This window comes from Uloborus diversus, chromosome 8 (genome assembly GCF_026930045.1).
Source record: "Uloborus diversus isolate 005 chromosome 8, Udiv.v.3.1, whole genome shotgun sequence".
NCBI classification, from domain to species: domain Eukaryota; kingdom Metazoa; phylum Arthropoda; class Arachnida; order Araneae; family Uloboridae; genus Uloborus; species Uloborus diversus.
This window is the reverse complement of record NC_072738.1, coordinates 21,612,907-21,630,103: the sequence shown is the minus strand read 5'-3', so window position 1 is coordinate 21,630,103 and position 17,197 is coordinate 21,612,907. Positions and strand designations below refer to the sequence as shown.

Below are 17,197 nucleotides of genomic sequence, written 5' to 3'. Positions count from 1 at the left end.
ACCAGAAACATATCCATAAACTAACTGAAGTACTTGGGCCTGAGTAATTTTACAATACACAACTGAAATTTTGAATGATCCAGAGTTTAAGCCGTCTCAGTCTAACAGTAAGAAGCACATGGAAAAAAACAGACGCTCAAATTTGGAAGAGGGGCAATATTTTTTTATACACTAAATCTGTTAAATAAATTTGAGGAAAGTGATAGGGTAGCTTAATACACTTTAACACCTTACCGAATTGTTTTAATTTCAATCAAAGTGATAATGCTGGATCAGATAACAATTTATAGACAGAATTTATAGCAATGTTATGAAAATAAATCAACTATAAACTGAAAAACTACTATACCAATAACAAGGTCAGCGATTTTCAGACTCATAAATTTTCTTTTTCCTCCTTTGCTGCCAGTCCACGAAAACAGTTCTGCAGTTTCATCTGTGAATAAATGTTTCAGAATCCTCCTGGTATGATCCTGGAAGCAACTGCCCCCAAAATTCTTGCACTTGTTAAGCTGTAAAAAAGAGTACTTATATAAAAATGGCTTGTTTTAAGTAATGTGCAGAAATTAGAATTTCACAAATGCTGAGCAAACAGCTTTTTGTACTTGACACTTTAAACCAGAATTAATTCAACAATTAATAAAATGCTTATTAACAATATATTCTATCGGAAGTTACATTAGGTTACAAAAACTTGTTTTAAAATAACCTATATAAATATACTGCATTAAACATTCTTCAAATATGTCTAGCCTTGAAACATTTTGATTTTGAATTATATTTTATTTAATAGTTATAGGTACAATATTTCAGTTTTTTTAAATAGATTACATTAATCTGTCAACACATTTAACCTATTTTGTATTCATTGATCAAGATCAACAATAAACCAGACCTGTAAAACAAGCAGGGTAATAATTGTCAACACATAAATTGAAGCTATATTTCAATGAATTTTTTTTGTGAGTAAATCAAAACATGGGGAAGGCGTCCAGTCCATTAAGAGCACATCCACCCTATATTTACATTATAAATAATTAAAATAAAAAAATTTGTACCAGATTAGTGGATTAAAGTAAAACACTTTCTGGATTAATACTTGAAATGCATGTAGAGAATTACGACATGTTATATGCATTTAATGCTGAAACTCAACATAACAGAGCAGATGAAGCTCCGGCTATTAGTTGACTGAAGCTTTTAACCATCTCTGGAAAAAATGACTCATTTTTTGAGCAGAATTCATATCAGAACTTATTTTACAAGAGATACCATGGAAATATTTTAAAAAAAATATGCTTGATGATTCAAGATTTTACTATGAATATTCAAATTTAGAGGCTCTTAACAATCTTCTAAAATTGAATACTAAATTTGAAACACAGTAAAACCAAAAGTGTGGATTTCCCCCCCCCCCCCTCCCCCCGAAAAGCCCAGGCTTCCTTAATTCTGCTGCCCTTGTTCAAGACTATACATGTAAAGCTCAAAATAGCCTCTAACACTGCTCTTGCCTATGTATAACATTAGAAACACTTACTCGCAAAAATCGTTTTGAGTTTTGGATCTTTATGGAAGCCCTAAACAATCAATAATATTCCAAACACTTTCATAAGTAGAGTCAAATACATGTCATAATTGCAAGAAATAAAATAATCATGTTTAGTGGTATACAATAAAGTTTTACTTAATTTTTAGCTCAGATTTTGCTAAAAAGTCTCCCAATAGCCAATTCCTTATCATGACCTATTTTTCCATGGTAGTGCATTGACAAATCATTATACTTTTGTCGAAAAATTAAGCTTACCAAGTAGTTTTTGTTGCCTCTCTTCTTCTAGCAACCTCTCTAGATTTTGAACACCTTCAAAATCTTCCAGAGGAAGTTTAACATCTATGTTTGTCACAGCTACAGAAGATTGATCTGAAATACAAGATCATATGAAATTTACAAACAACCTAACTCATATGTGTGTGTGTGCATACATTTAACTAGTAAAGCCAGAATTTACAAACACAAATGTGACGACCAGAAGCAAGCTCTGGGCCCAGGTAGGCCTGTTCTCATTAATTTATTAGTCACTAATGAAAATCAATGGCCCTTCTTTAAGCTATCTACCCCCTTGCTCATTACAGCCTCTTCCAATAAGCTGTTCCAATGCTACCCCACTAAAGGAACAATTTTTTTCTAATTTTAAGATGAGCCCAAAATTTTGATGGCTAAAACAATGACCTCGTCTAGCTTTCCGTTCAAAAATTTAACCAATTAACATCTTTCATTTTGATAAATTTAAACAACTGAATCATGTCCCCTTTGACCCTCCTTTGTTCCAGGCTATACATGCTGCGCCTTTAAAGTTTAGAATCAATCTATGTTTAAAAGTCTTTTTACTAGCCTAGTAGAGAGCCTTTGAACATTTTCTTGAAAGGAAATTTCTTGAGGTATGGAAATTGAGCAGCATACTCCAAATGAACTCTGATCAAACCTCTATATAAAGACAGAAGAACCCTCATATGTTTGAAATAAATCTATTGATAAACACTAACATTCTATTAGCTTTGTTACTTGCCATACTGCAATCCTGCCCTAAACTCGAAGTAATGATCTACAACACCCAGATCAATAACATTTTCTGCCTGATTAATGAATGATACGCTTATTTTAATGACCTAAATGTAGCTGTTGGCATTTCTCCATTAACTGCCACCACTTATCTGCCCATGGGCGCCCATACACAAAATTTTAAGGGGGGGGGGGGCTCAAACTTTCCCCATGGTTTAGCAGAACATTTTCCCCATGGAAACTGATTTCAGTACAGATTAGATATTAAAATTGGACATTTTTAATAACTTATTCATTAATAGCTGGAAAATATTTTTTTTTAACATTTTTGCAAAGAAAAAAAAGCACTAAAAGCAAGGAAGTTCATATTTCTAAGGGGGGAGGGCTTGAGCCCCCACTTGCCCCTCTATATGGGTGCCCTTGTATTTGCCTACTTATATGATCTAAATCCTCTTGCAGTTTTATTTGTTCATTTTTAACAAGCCCCATTACTTGACCTCCATTACATCAATAACAAAACATGTTTTCAGAAATATTTTCATGAATATCATTAATAAAAATACCTTCTGTATATATATATATATATATAACATGCAATTAATTGATCTGGATATCCACAGTTGGAACAAACATAACTAGTCAGCATTGTGAAGGCTACCTATATCTTAATTGCAGCATTATGACACCCCCAATCATAGTTCATTTCAAAAGTAAATGTTTAGCAGTTTTGTATTATATAAATAAATAATAAAGTACTACTTCTCTCAAATTAATTTATAGCATTATGATAGCACAAAATGGTAAAAATCTTAATGACACTTACTCCTACTGTTGTTTGACTGCTCAACGAGCAAGTCCAATGTCGCTTTAATCTCTTTTACTTCCATCCTTAGCAGATGGAAACTCCTCAGCAGCTTCTGGAAAAGATCTGAAATAAATATTAATTATGAAAATAAATACTTAAATCAACAAAGTTTACTACGCAATCCAAATCAAATTTGAAAGGGATAAGACCATTTTGTATTGTTAAAATAAATTTTTCATACTTTGTTCACTGCTGGAGATCTGCATAGCAGGCGACTGATGAAGCGCATTCTGGCTTGTAGTTGGCGTTGCAGGAGCCATAACAAGTGGCGAACTTTGGCTTGAAGTCCGTGGCAGATGTACCGGTGCACCTGGTTGCACCGGTGCCTCGGGCAACATATTTAATGTTTGAGGAGGGTCTTTTGGTGAGCAACTCATCATCCGATTCAGAGGACGAGTCGTGAGTTCTGGCCCACCTTTTCCTCTTTCCCCTGCCACACTGCTCCGAATCTGTAGTGGAGAAGTGGACCTTCTCCACATCACTAGCGCCCTCAGCCTTTTTTATCTTTTTTCTAGCATGTTCAAAACTTTCTGAAAAAATAAAAATAAAATATGCTTACCCACAATGAGAAGTTTTTGATTCTTTGCACATAATTCAGAAACACTTTTGAGAAACCAGAACTTTCTATTGGGATATTTTAAAATTTCAAGCTAATTTTCAAGGTTCACAGTGTGCTTTTGATTGATGGAAATGACCCCATTACTAGTTCACCGCTTTCTGATTTTGAAGTTATTTCATTCACTGAAAACTAACCCTATCAAAAATATTTGCATCAATGTGATAGTAGACAGTCAACTATCATTATTTTGATGCTTTGTACATTTAACTGCCCAATATAAAAAGCATTCTCTGTTGACTACTCATTTCATTATGCTTTGTTTTATTTTGAAAAGTTGACATGTAATATTTTCAGTAGTACCAAGACTTAGCTCCATTAAACATAGTAGTTAAAATTCAAGGGATCAAAATATATAAAATTTTAGGAGTTTGAATTTTGCAACTAAGCATTAATCTGTCAGGTCAGCGAGAGCTAAGACCCAGCACACTTTCCCTAAAAGATGACACTTTCCCTAATAGATTCCAAGCACGCCCCCCCCCCCCCAAGTTTCCGACTAGGCAGTCCAGGGCTCTTGTGGGCCCTGCAGTTATCCAGGGTGGCGACAGGAACTGTGAAGAAAAGTTCCCTGACTTTTCCCTGATTAAGTTCACCAAATTTCCCTGATTTATGTTACCAACGATAATAGTTTTCTTTCTTGGTTCTACTTGAAATCCATTGTATGTTTGCATCAAATGCAGTATTTTAAGCGTTTTAAGTTGTGTAAAGTTGTTGAACTAAAAATATATTTTGAAAAGATGCTACTTTTTTAATAAAATGGTTAAAAAAAACCAAACCAAGTCAATTTTTTTGGAAAAAAAAAACCCCTACAAAACAGTATATTAAATTTTTCTACATGGAAAGATAATAGAAAATTTATTAAAAAAAATTTACTTCCAGAAAACACTTAGCATAAGAATTTTAAGAAACCATTAAAATCACTCTTAAAAACATATGTGTATTTACGATAAAACTCAAAAGTAATTGAAATTAGTTTGAACAAAATTTTCAAACAGTATAATAATTGTTGCAAGAATAACAAGTAATAGTGAACAAATAGAAGTAATGTAGTTATTCTTATATAACTAATTGACATATTTATGTAAAACAGATGAAACCATTTGACATCCATTCATAGGAAGCTTTTCTCTAATCAAAAACATATGTTTTAATGAATGAATACAGCATTTTAACAATAAAAAAAACAAAGATATTTACTTAAGTACACAAGTTAACTCTATTTCAAATGATTTAAGTATGTAACGAAAAAAAAACTTAGATTATTTTTGTAACAAACAACTTTGAAATGCAAGAAAAGAAACAGAAAAAAAAATCAATTAGTTAATTTAAAAATATATAAAAGAAGAATACAACTAGATTATGAAACAAAAGAATCATTTAAGCCTGAAGAAAAGAAAACCTTTATAATCTGAGGCGATAACAAATAGTATAACGGCAAAAAACTAAGTTTTTTTATTGAAAGTTCAATTTTAGCAATTGAATTAAAAACGCAAAGAAGTAATAACTTTTAAGCTTTTATAAGTATTAATTCAAAAACCAAAGATTTCTTCTTGAAATTGTGATTACAGTATGCTAATTATTTCGAGATAATGGAATAAAGGAAAAGGAGCTAAGGCATTATTGAAGGCTTCCTCTTTGCCTGTATGGTTATTTATTTTACGCAGCATTGAAAGCGTGGAAGGAAATTTCAAGCTAGGTAAAATAAACAAACACAGAAGCAATCTTAGGAAGTTCATCCTGTGGTTAATACGTAAGATTCAATACTTTGACATTGAGGAAAAAAGATTTCAATTTCATTAATTTCACTTTTTTTTTCAACAGAATTGGCGGAAAATGCGTAGGGAATTAGAGTACTTAATTTTATAAAGCAAAAAAAATTTTTTTTTCTTCATAAAATCAATTTTCCCTGATTTTTTGTTATTTTTTCGAAATTCCCTGATATTTCCCTGATTAAAAAAGTTCCCTGACTTTTCCCTGATCTGTCGCCACTCTGTTACCAAGAGAGAAAAGTCTCTCAGTTACTGAATCCCAATATCGTCATAAATTGTGACCTGCCCCATCACTACCCTTGCAATAAAGGGAAACTCTATCATCGATAGGCAACCGAAACGAAACACTGATCTACTTTCCAAGTTGCATGAAAACTAAGATCAATCTTGGGGGGGGGGGGGCTGACTTTCCCCCACTTTGCACGATGGGTCCTGTTAAATGCCGAAAAAAAAAATGTTATCTTCTTCAAAATTTTAAAAAGTTGCACCAAGTTTTCTCTGTAAATCCATGGTAATTTTTGTGGACCTTTGTCAAGAACAAAAGGCAAAATTCCTGGAAAAAATTTAAAAAATGTGACCTTTCAGAGACAATCTTTTTTTTTTTAAAACTGTCCAAGTCTGATTTAACAAACTTTTCGGGCTTTTCTATTATTATTTAGCGATTTCTATAAATGCAGCATAAAGAAAACAAAGCTTTTATATATTAATATTTCAAAAAAAAAAAAACTGCATTATATTGACAACTTTTGAACGTAGATTCAATAGCCAAAAAGAAGACATTTCTAAATTATGTTGCGATAAATTTACCGAAGTTTCCGCAGTTAAAAAGGTGTACCCTTGTTATAACGAAATCATTTCAGATCAAAACTTGAAATCGAAGCAAAAATGCCCTCATCTCATTTCTCTACAATGGTTTTGTTTGCTTTTCTGATTCCTTTGTGTTGTCAATGCCTGAAGGCACTTGAGGGGTGTATTTCGAACAATGAAAGACATTCCTCACTGACTCCTCTGATGAATACTATCTTCCCCCTTCCACACAAATTTCTGGTTCAGCGGTCCCCTATTCTGGATGTCACATAAATCCTGTCAGTTGTAAATCTAGTTTGTGGCTAAAACGTACAACTGAGCAGGATGCTTTCGTCACAACCAGGGTGAAACATTTTGTGCTATCTATTGGGTAAAGGGAGTTTTTTTCCTACACAGAAACACCCTTAAATATACAGAGATATAGATATGTATGCACATACAATATATCGAAAATTATATAACTAAAAAAATTAGCTTACTGAAACAGGGTTGGAAAAAACCCGGGTTTTTTTAAAAAAGCCCATAGACCCAGGGTTTTTTTTGGTTTTTTTTTAAAAAAAACCCAACTAAAGCTGGGTTTTTTAAAAAAAATGTGGGTTTTTTTGTCTTTTTTTAAGGGAAAATGTGGGGGGTACTTGTAGCATATTGTAGTGTAAGTATATGGACAAAGCAAAAAAATCGTCTTGGAGTAAAAAAAGCTGGGAAATTCAGCGTTTTCTGAAGAAAAGTAAAAAAGACGATAAAACCCAAGAATGGTGAAGTTTCAGATTTTTTAGTTTCCATGATTGTTGAATACAAACTCAAATTCTAACAATGAGTTATTTTATCAGGACTGCATTACTTAATGCGTGGTGCTGGAATCCAAGAAGTTCACCTTTTCTTCATAAAAAAGACATTTATTTTGCTAAACTACCAGAAAACTACAGAGCCAAAAACATTTTGTGCATTACAGCACCATTTTTAAACTCCTACTGATTTTAATTTTATTTTTCAGTGTTCTAACGATTTCTCGTGCACACATCTATCATTCAATTGGACCTCTCTTCACTTCAGTTTCTAACATACCTCCCCCCTTTGAGACTCTGGGAAGGGTCTCAAACATGTAACACTCATTATTTAAAAGATCCAGTCTTTTTGGTACTTTCACACACCTTCCAGATCTGGTATATTTTTCCAGAACAATATCAGGATAACACTTTTTAACAGAAGTCTTCTGAACACCTTCCTTAGGATTCGATTCCATCACACTCATGGCTTTGTCGGAAATTGCAACCGCCTCATCATCAGTACGTATCTCCAATGGGTAAACACGTTCCACTGGACGAACAAAAATCCCATTTTGAGTTTTGAGCCTAACAGTGCGAACCCTTTTATCTCGTCCAGGAATCAATTCAATAATTTTCGCCAAAGGCCAAAACACGCGTTTTTTATTATCGTCGCCAATTAAAACAATTTCGCCAACTCTTGGCTCTCGGGTTGGCTTCTCATTGTGTTTTTGATCTAATTGGCCTAAATATTCTTTCCTGAAACGCTGTCTTAAATCATTGAACAGCTTATATCTATATCTTATTCTCTTTCTTAGACTTTGCAAATCCACATAATCAATATCTGTAACATCCGAACTACAGTTTTCAATAAGCAACATTGCAAGTGTGAGAGGAATCAACTCCTGAGGGTTTTCTGACACATATGTTAGAGACTTTGAATTAATTACTAATTCACAATCACATATCAATGTGTTCAGCTCATCATAATTTAATAATGATTTGCCAAGACTTTGTTTTAGTAATTCATTAACAATACGAACCAACTTTGGAGGCAAAAGCGGTGCGTCCAGATTCAGATCAATAGTGGTAATTGTTAATATTTTTCTCTTCGCGTCTACTTCTTTTGGTCTCCAATCTACTTCACTTAATAGCCACTTTTCTGGCGCCAACTTCAGCCAGGTCGGTAATTCCCACCGCTTGAAGTCAAAGAATTGTCTAGGGCTGAATTCTCGCGACAATACATCAGCTATATTCATTGTTCCAAAAATATGTTTCCACAACTCAGGCTGAGTCAATTTCCATTTTCCTTGCAAAAGTCTAGCACCTATGCAGCAAGCGATAAGCTCTAACCGAGGAATACTCAGTGATTTTAGGGGATCTACTCTAGATTTAGACCTAACGAGATATATTTCAACTTCAATTTCCACTACTGAACGATCGTAGACGCACGCCACGTAGGTTTCTTTAGAAGTATCCACAAATACATACAGTTCTGTTGTAGAATTGGTTATTATGTAGCATGGCAAAGTTACGTTATTTGACAATGCAATTTCCTGGAAACATTTCAAAAATTTATTTACAATATCAGGGGGTAGTTCTAAATCCCAGGAATGTTTTAACTTCCAAGCATCTTGCAGTATCAGTTTAGGAAGCAATGTAGCAGGGCTTAATAAGCCGATGGGATCAAAAATCTTTTGCACTTTAAATAAAATTAAACGCTTTATAATTTTTGTTTCACAAGTCAATGCTTCTATATTTATATTACACCTTAGAGTGTCATTATCCAAATTCCATAAAATTCCTAAAATAGACGCTTCCCCTGAATGCTTCGTAACATTTTCAGAAGCTACATTGCTTTCAAACACTCGCAAGTTAAAACATCCCTTTGACATAATAAGTTGCGATTGTTCGACGAACTTCGCTTCTTCTTCAGTATTATGAACCCCTGTTACACAATTGTCCACAAAGAAAGAACATTCCAACTTCTGTGCAATCTCATATTCAGGAGGGCTATATACCTTTTCAATACCTACACTCAACCCTATAGGATGCAACCTCAATCTATCAATATCTGGTATTAGTTCAATGAGGTTCATTCCTTTAAACAAGCATTCATTCAAAGAAGGCTTACCTCTCTGGGATGCTGAAGCATCAAAAACAGGCCGAACTTTTGTGGTCTTACTATCTTTTTTTATAACAGGTCTATGTGGTAGATAGTGGCACTTATTCTCTAATTCCGAATCTGGCACGCGCTCAATAATATTCAAGTTTTCCCATTCTTTGAATACATTTTGGTAATCCTCAAGAAAATTATTACATTTTGACTTACTAATCATTTTTTCGTGCCTTTTCCAGGCTAAATCCTTATTATCTGGTAAGCTCGAAAAATCATGCTTCCAAGGAAGCTCTACTTCATATCTTCCACAAGGAAGAATTTTCAATTTATCCTCAAATTCAGCTAAATGTTCTCCTATGCATGCTTTCTTATTAACATTGCAAGTGGGATCTGTTATTCCTATACTTTCAAGTTTCCACAATTCATTCAAAGGAATATTTTTAACATGCATCGATAATGTTTTGAAAACATTATCTTTCTCATTAGTGTTTTGCTTACCCATAACAGTCCACCCAAGCTTCATTTCTACGGCAGTAAGGCCGGAGTCTAAATCTACTGAACGTCCCGTCAGCAATTTTCCTAAAACATCTGCCCCTATTAAAAGATCAATTTCTTTCATTTTACAAAGGGAGTCAGAAACTTCAATATTTTTTTCCTTTAATTCATTCAAAATATAAGGATTGCTAACTTTTGGTATAAAACTACAAATTTTCCTTTCAGAAAGAGCTTCAAAACTACAAGCAAAAGACCCTTTCAAACCCCTCACTTCAACAGTGAATATCTTATGCCGTTTTGGGTTCGTTTCCCTCCCCCCAAATAACGAGTGAATCACTGTTTCTTCACGAAGTGGAGTTGCTTTCAGCTCAGACAAAACTTTCCGACTTACATAACTACTTTGACTACCAGAATCTGCCAAAGCCCGAATTATTTTTTCTCGATTATTACATTTAATCCTAACACACAGAGTTTGCAAAAATACAGTTTGAGTTTTATCAAAGTTAAGAGAGAATTTTCAGACTTAGAAACTACATCTTTAGACTCACAACTTTTGTCTTCTAGCTTTGGACACATTACACAAAAATGCGGTTCCCCACAACCATTGCATTTTAACTCTCTTTTTGCATTACAATATTTACTAATATGATTTGAATTAAAACATATAAAACAAACGCCCTTTTTTAACAATATTTTTTGTTTTTCATTTACAGTCATCTTTTTTGCAATGAAACATCTTTTACTTGGATGACTTTTTCCACAAAAAATACAACTTTCAAATCGCTTACCCTTTTTCTCAGTACTTACTAACGCTGCAGCTGTCGCTAGGTCGCTTTCCTTCTCAGTTGTGGGCTCTCGTTTGCGCAAATTTGAGTTCGTGCCGAAGCCAGTTCTTGCGAGGCGAACCATTTCTTCTCCATTGACTTCTTGGCGAAGAAAGCTCATTAACTGCTCTAAAGTGCGACAGTTCTTATCTTCGGTTAGATCATGGTTACGGCTTCTTTCCCACGTTACTAAAACTTCTTCCGGCAGACAGCTCTCAACCAAAGGTGTCAAGAAATCTCCATACTTCTCTTTGGTCCGTCCAAGAGTTTCCAACGCACGAAGTTTTCCTTCCAATTCGTCATAGAGGGATGGAAGATCAGCTTTCCCCCGTCCTGTGGCAGCATTTTTCATAACTAGTCTCAATAAATCTCGAACATACACTTGCACCAGCAGATCATCACGGCCAAATCTTTCCTTTAACTGCTGTATTGCTCTACTATAATTTTCTCCGGTAGCAGGAAAACTCAGCACTAATCTTTCTGCCTTCGAACCAGGTTCCATCGATTGAATTAAATACTGCATTTTATCTTCATTATCAATGCCCTTGTCCTCATGGATTTTCTTGAATTGGCTCCAAAAATTTAAAAATTCTCTTGCTTCGCCGTTAAACTTTTTAAGTTCTATCGTCGGAAGCTTAAAGTTGCGCTTACTCATGTTACCATTACGCTGAACATTTTCAAATTTTAAATCAAGCAGAGAGCAAATTTGAATAAACTTGTCCCGATAATTTTCTGCTTCTTCACAATCTTCATAATAAGCCTCCTCGGCATTTTTATCTTTCAACAACAGCTCAGATATTATGCTCTGACAATCATCTAGCCGCTTGAATTTGTCAGAAATCTGATTTCTTAAAATTAAAAGTTCATCCGAACCAGTAATTTCCTTCAAAAGTTCAGCTTCAATTTTTTTCATACTGAGGGTAAAAGACGCCCTCAGTCCTTTTCTCTGAGCTTTCAATGTAGTTAAATCCATCTTCTTATACAAGTTCCAAGCACCCGTCCTGTCACGGACGCCAAAATTATGTTGAATACAAACTCAAATTCTAACAATGAGTTATTTTATCAGGACTGCATTACTTAATGCGTGGTGCTGGAATCCAAGAAGTTCACCTTTTCTTCATAAAAAAGACATTTATTTTGCTAAACTACCAGAAAACTACAGAGCCAAAAACATTTTGTGCATTACAGCACCATTTTTAAACTCCTACTGATTTTAATTTTATTTTTCAGTGTTCTAACGATTTCTCGTGCACACATCTATCATTCAATTGGACCTCTCTTCACTTCAGTTTCTAACAATGATTGCCAACAGTTAAGAAAAAGTTACTTCTCGAGTTATAAAATCTATTGTTCGTTTGTAATTACTACATTTTTTTTTTTGCATTTTACTTTATTGTATTTCATTTTGTTACGCAAAACTACTGTAGAACCTCAAATAGTTTAAATCCCTTTTTACTAAATTTCAGCTTAATCAAAACATTTCTTTGAATTTTATGTTACCTGTTTTTCTATTTCTGTGTACAGAGTAAGAAATATTGAACTTTTTCGTAAGATAATGAAAATACTGTACATCCTATTCTGTTTCCTGTCCGACCGTTTGTGAAACCTGTTAATTTCTAAAAAATATACCTTGTTTATTTGAGATTTGTGACTTGTTGGTTGGCAGAAAATTGGTTTGCTTTAATTCACATGAAAGCCTTTTAGCTAGAGTAGTTTCCTCTGTACAATCTACAAATATTGAGAAAATCAGACATGGCAGGACTTAGTCAAGATAATTTGAGTTATTTATTGACCAGTTAAAGAAAAAAGTTAAAAATATTTATTTAAAATCTTTGAAGTATTTTTTAATGCTGTTAAGAGTTAAAAAATACTATTAAAGTTCAAAATTCATTTTTTATGTCCATTGGCTGTGGTGAAGAACAAATAAAAAAGAAGTTTAAATTGTTAAAGTATTTAAATTAATTAATTTTTTTAAAAACTTCTCGGAAAATTTTAAAAAACCCAAAAGTGGGCTCAATAATGGTTTTTTTTTAAATGGGTTTTTTTCAAAAAAACCCATTGGGTCCAATCCGGCCAACCCTGTACTGAAACATTATTTATGAATGACTAAAACTAAGGGTTTTTTCAAACTTACCTTTGCTGAAAATAAAGCGCAGAGTTTCATTCCTTCTAGTTTTCTCTGTTCTCTGTTAATCTTAGGAATAAGATAGAAAACAATGAACATCATGGTTATTTTTCTAACTTAATAAAATTCATAAAATTATAAAAATAATAATTCTAATGGCTAACACACAGAATTAATATCTAAATTCTAGAATAAATATAAGAAAGAAAGTGATTTTAGGATGAGATTGTTAAAGATTATTAGTTATCATCGTGATGACCGCGTGGGATTATCAAGTTCCAACAAATTTTTTGTATCAAATCGTTTTGGTACCAAACCATCTAACTGCCGGCATCCACCCCAGGCGAATATTGAGGGTCGGTCAAGCAAACTGAGAGATAGAACACTAGCGCCACCAGTGGCGCTGGAATAATCCGGTCACTTTTTCGCTCCGCTGCCAAAGGAAACGAGGCTCCTTCCTTTTTGCCACCCTGCTCATGGTTTAGTTTAATGACATGAAGCAAAAATCTTCTGGAAGCAAAATAGTTTACAAAAAATAAATTTAACAATAAAAAAATAGACTTCATTTAAAAATATTTATATTTTAACTAATTATTATAAGTGAACTTTTTATTTTACTTCATAGCTTTATACAACAAAACAAATGCCAACATGTTTTTTGAAAATATGCAAGATGAGCGGACAGAGGATCCACAGAGGAAGGATGTCAAAATATCCGCTCCAACTAATTACGACAACGCCGTTTGCACGGCTGGAAAAAATGAGTCTATTTCCCAGTCAACGAATCTCCCGCCGAGCGTTCCAATTTTGGGGCCTTGTACGGAGGTGAGTTCTGGTTCCTTTAATGATTCTTGTCTCATTAAAGATTACTTATCTAAGATTAATGTAATTAAGTTTGAATTATATGATAATCCTGAAAATGCTAATTATGAGGAAATAATTAGTTTTACCAATGATTCAATTAATGCATATTTTGACATTACTTCCTTTAATAAACTTAATGATACTGATAAAGAAATTCTATATGATTTACAAACAATCAGATATGATGCATCTCTGATTAGGTACAACAAACTAAATGCTATTATGTTTAAATTACAAAGTAACCTTGACGAACAGCTTTTACTTAACGGTAAACTGCAAAATAAGTTAATTGCCGCTGAAAGAAGACGTAAAGATGAATATGATTTCCTCATGGAAAAAATCAATGAAAGTAAATTTGCAGAAGTTGAAAAACTCAAATATAATATTGATTTGCTCAAATTACAAATAGGAAATCCCCCTGAAGAAAAACGGATAAAATCCATAAATACTAACTGTAAACCGCAGGACAATTCCGAAGCTAAAAATTCTGCCAACGGCAGTAAAAAAAAGAAAAATAAAAAACAAAAAGCCCAAAAGGCAAAAGAAACGGTTCTGAATACCGAAATTAACACAATTGAAGAAACTATGACTCCAAATATCAAAAATGAAAGTAAAGCTCAGAACACTACTTTAACTGGGCAAAAAAACCCAAATGATACAAATGACACAAACTCCCAAATTAATGACATCCCTGGGACTCAAAACCTTTTGAAAGGGGAAAATGAAAAATTAAACACTGATTCAGATGATAATGAATCATGCATAACATCTCATGACAAGGATGAACCTGATCCAAACACTTCAGAAAATTTAACTCCTGATAACGAAATAAGCTCATTTCAGGATTCTGAAAAACTAAAAAGAACTCAAATCCCACCCATTTGGGTAGATAACATAAAAAACACAGAAGAAAAACTAAAAATTTTCTCAAACATTGCAAATGAAATCATAACTGGAAAAATTAAGAATGATAAACTATTATGCTATGCACCTAATATTGAAGCATACCATAAACTCAAAGATTTTCTCACAGAAAATAAAATGTCACACCACACTATAAGACTCAAAACTGAAAAAATCATGAAAGTTATCCTATGAGGCCTCCCAATTAGTGTCAACCTAGATTGGATAAAAGGAAAACTTGAAGAAAATAATCTTTCAATCATACACCTATCACAACTACACAAAGGACCAGAAAAAAGAAAACTTCCATTGTTCCTAATTCACTTAAACGAAAATAGCTCAAATAAAAATATTTGAGAAATAAAAAAATTTGGGAGATTTTCCAATCTCCACAGAAAAATTGAAAACATTAAACAATATCAAACAATGCTGGAACTGTCAGCAATACAATCACTTCTCATTGGGATGTAATCGTCCCCCAGTTTGCTTAGTATGCGCTGGGGAACACAAAACATCACATTGCAGCAAAAACAATACAAAAATAACCCCCAAATGCATTAACTGTGGTGCTCAACACACTGAAAATTATTCAAACTGTCCAGCTAGAATGGCAATCATTGAAAAAATTAGATTTAAGAAAAATCTAAAAAATAAAAATGAAAACACTATTCCCAGGACTTTAAAAATTCCTCAAACTGAAAATACTAATGAAGTCGTAAACATTCCAGAAAATCCCCTTCAACAAACTCTAACAACCACTATCAAAACAATAATACAAGAACTTGGAAAAATGAATATCACTCCAAGTTCTAATATCACAGCAACACCACCATACTAAATGTTGCTACGGTGACTCGACCTTTCTCTATAATTACCATTAGTAATAAATAACTCATTAATTATCGATTTTTTCAATCTAAAAAAATAAAATTAAAAAGTTAATAACAATTCCCTGAAAAGAGGCCAACCGACTTTGCAGACAGCCAATGAGAGTGCTCCCCTGATTCATTGCATCCTCCCAATCAGAGAACTTGAATTTTGTACTAAATGAGATGCATCATAATTCAAAATTATTTAAATTTTAAATTTAAATACTAAATTATCCCAATAGTTAAACACTTAATAACAAATAAGACTTTTCTGAAGCAGTTCACTAGATGGCGCAAGCTTAACTTGTGACCGTGATGATACAATTTAAAAGTTTCTCAACTTTAAATTGACTTAACTGTAATTTTAAAAATGAGACAAGATAAAGGGACCTGAAATCCCATGATCTATCCCCCATTCGACGAATATATGCAAGATGCTTACAACAGATCTGAAAAATTTGCAAATGGAAGTAGAGTATACAACTTGGATGAAACTGGAACATCAACAGTACAGCAACCAAAGAAAGTTATAGCTTGAAAGGGAGCAAACAAGTTAACCAATGTACTAGTGGTGATAGATGTCAACTAGTTACAACTTGTTGTAAGTAATAAGTGCATTTGGAAACACAATACCACCAGCTACGGTATTTCCTCAAAAGAAATTTAAGGAACACATGATAAGCTGGGCTCCTTCAGGAACTCTTGGTTTTGTTATAGGTTTAGGATGGATGACTAGTGATGTTTTTCCTCGTATCATGAAGCATTTCATACACCACAGTGAAACTTCTATTGACAATCCAACACTTTTGAACTTCAACAATCAAAAGAGTCATGTAACCATAGAAACACTCAACATGGCACAAGAAAATGGGGTTAGTACTATAGTTACCATACCGCCTCACACAAGTGACAAATTTCAGTTACTAAAAAAGTGGGCATTTATTCCTCATTCAAATCAAACTACAATGATACTTTCGATTCATGGTTGGTTCATGATCCTGCCATTCCATTGAAGGCGGATACAGACTACCATTCCCCACCCCGGAATAAACTTGCGGTTTTGGCACTAAAAATTTCTAAAACTGCTTGGGGATCAATAAAAAGCACTGAATCGACCAGGAATAAGATACTTAGTAGAGCATAAACGTTACTAATTAATTTCATAAGGATTGGAATGAAACAATATTTCAAATATTTACATTTAAAAAAATTAAAGAATTGATAAGATTACTGAAACCGGTTACACTTTATTTATCAAGCGCTTGGACACAATGTGGACGAATAACAAGGTCGACGGTTTGGGGGGGGAGGGTCATGACCCCTATAACCCTCCCCTTGTATCTGCCACTGTCCAGGGTTTTTCACAACGTCCATTTTTTGTGAAAAATGAAATAATTTTGTGAAAAATCAATTAATTTTGTAAAAATCATCTAATTTTGCAAAAAAAAAAAAAAAAAAATTGTAAAACCAAAACTTTCAGAATTTTGCTGGCGCAAATACTGCATCATTGGAACTTAAAGTTGAGTATTTAACTCTATTCTGTTGAGAATATCATTATTGAATGTTTTTCTAGTATTTGGGGGGGGGGGGGGGGATGCGGCATTGCTTTCTTGGAGATGG

General features: G+C 33.5%; 2 protein-coding genes across 2 annotated transcripts; both read right to left on the bottom strand.

Moving 5' to 3' along the window:
* Window positions 1-878: 878 nt before the first annotated feature.
* On the bottom strand, window positions 879-13,026 carry LOC129227959 (uncharacterized). The gene is made up of 5 exons (XM_054862584.1): window positions 12,951-13,026; window positions 3,604-3,952; window positions 3,381-3,485; window positions 1,805-1,918; window positions 879-895 (listed from the first exon to the last, which is right to left on the bottom strand). Exons 2-5 carry the CDS (start codon window positions 3,899-3,901, stop codon window positions 879-881), a joined length of 534 nt encoding a protein of 177 aa, XP_054718559.1. The 5' UTR covers window positions 3,902-3,952; window positions 12,951-13,026.
* LOC129227958 (uncharacterized) lies at window positions 3,923-11,471 on the bottom strand. The gene is made up of 2 exons (XM_054862583.1): window positions 10,800-11,471; window positions 3,923-3,952 (listed from the first exon to the last, which is right to left on the bottom strand). The coding sequence occupies exons 1-2, from the start codon at window positions 11,469-11,471 to the stop codon at window positions 3,923-3,925; spliced, it is 702 nt and encodes a 233-aa protein (XP_054718558.1).
* Window positions 13,027-17,197: the final 4,171 nt, after the last annotated feature.

Coding starts and splice junctions, on each gene's coding strand:
- LOC129227959 (XM_054862584.1), bottom strand. CDS start 3,901: ATGTGGAGAAGGTCCACTTCTCCACTACAGATTCGGAGCAGTGTGGCA. Junction 3,486..3,603: donor GATCTCCAGCAGTGAACAAA/GTATGAAAAATT, acceptor TATTTATTTCAG/ATCTTTTCCAGAAGCTGCTG. Junction 1,919..3,380: donor GCAGTCAAACAACAGTAGGA/GTAAGTGTCATT, acceptor CTTGTATTTCAG/ATCAATCTTCTGTAGCTGTG.
- LOC129227958 (XM_054862583.1), bottom strand. CDS start 11,471: ATGAGTAAGCGCAACTTTAAGCTTCCGACGATAGAACTTAAAAAGTTT. Junction 3,953..10,799: donor TAGCGACAGCTGCAGCGTTA/GTAAGTACTGAG, acceptor TTATTTTTTCAG/AAAGTTTTGAACATGCTAGA.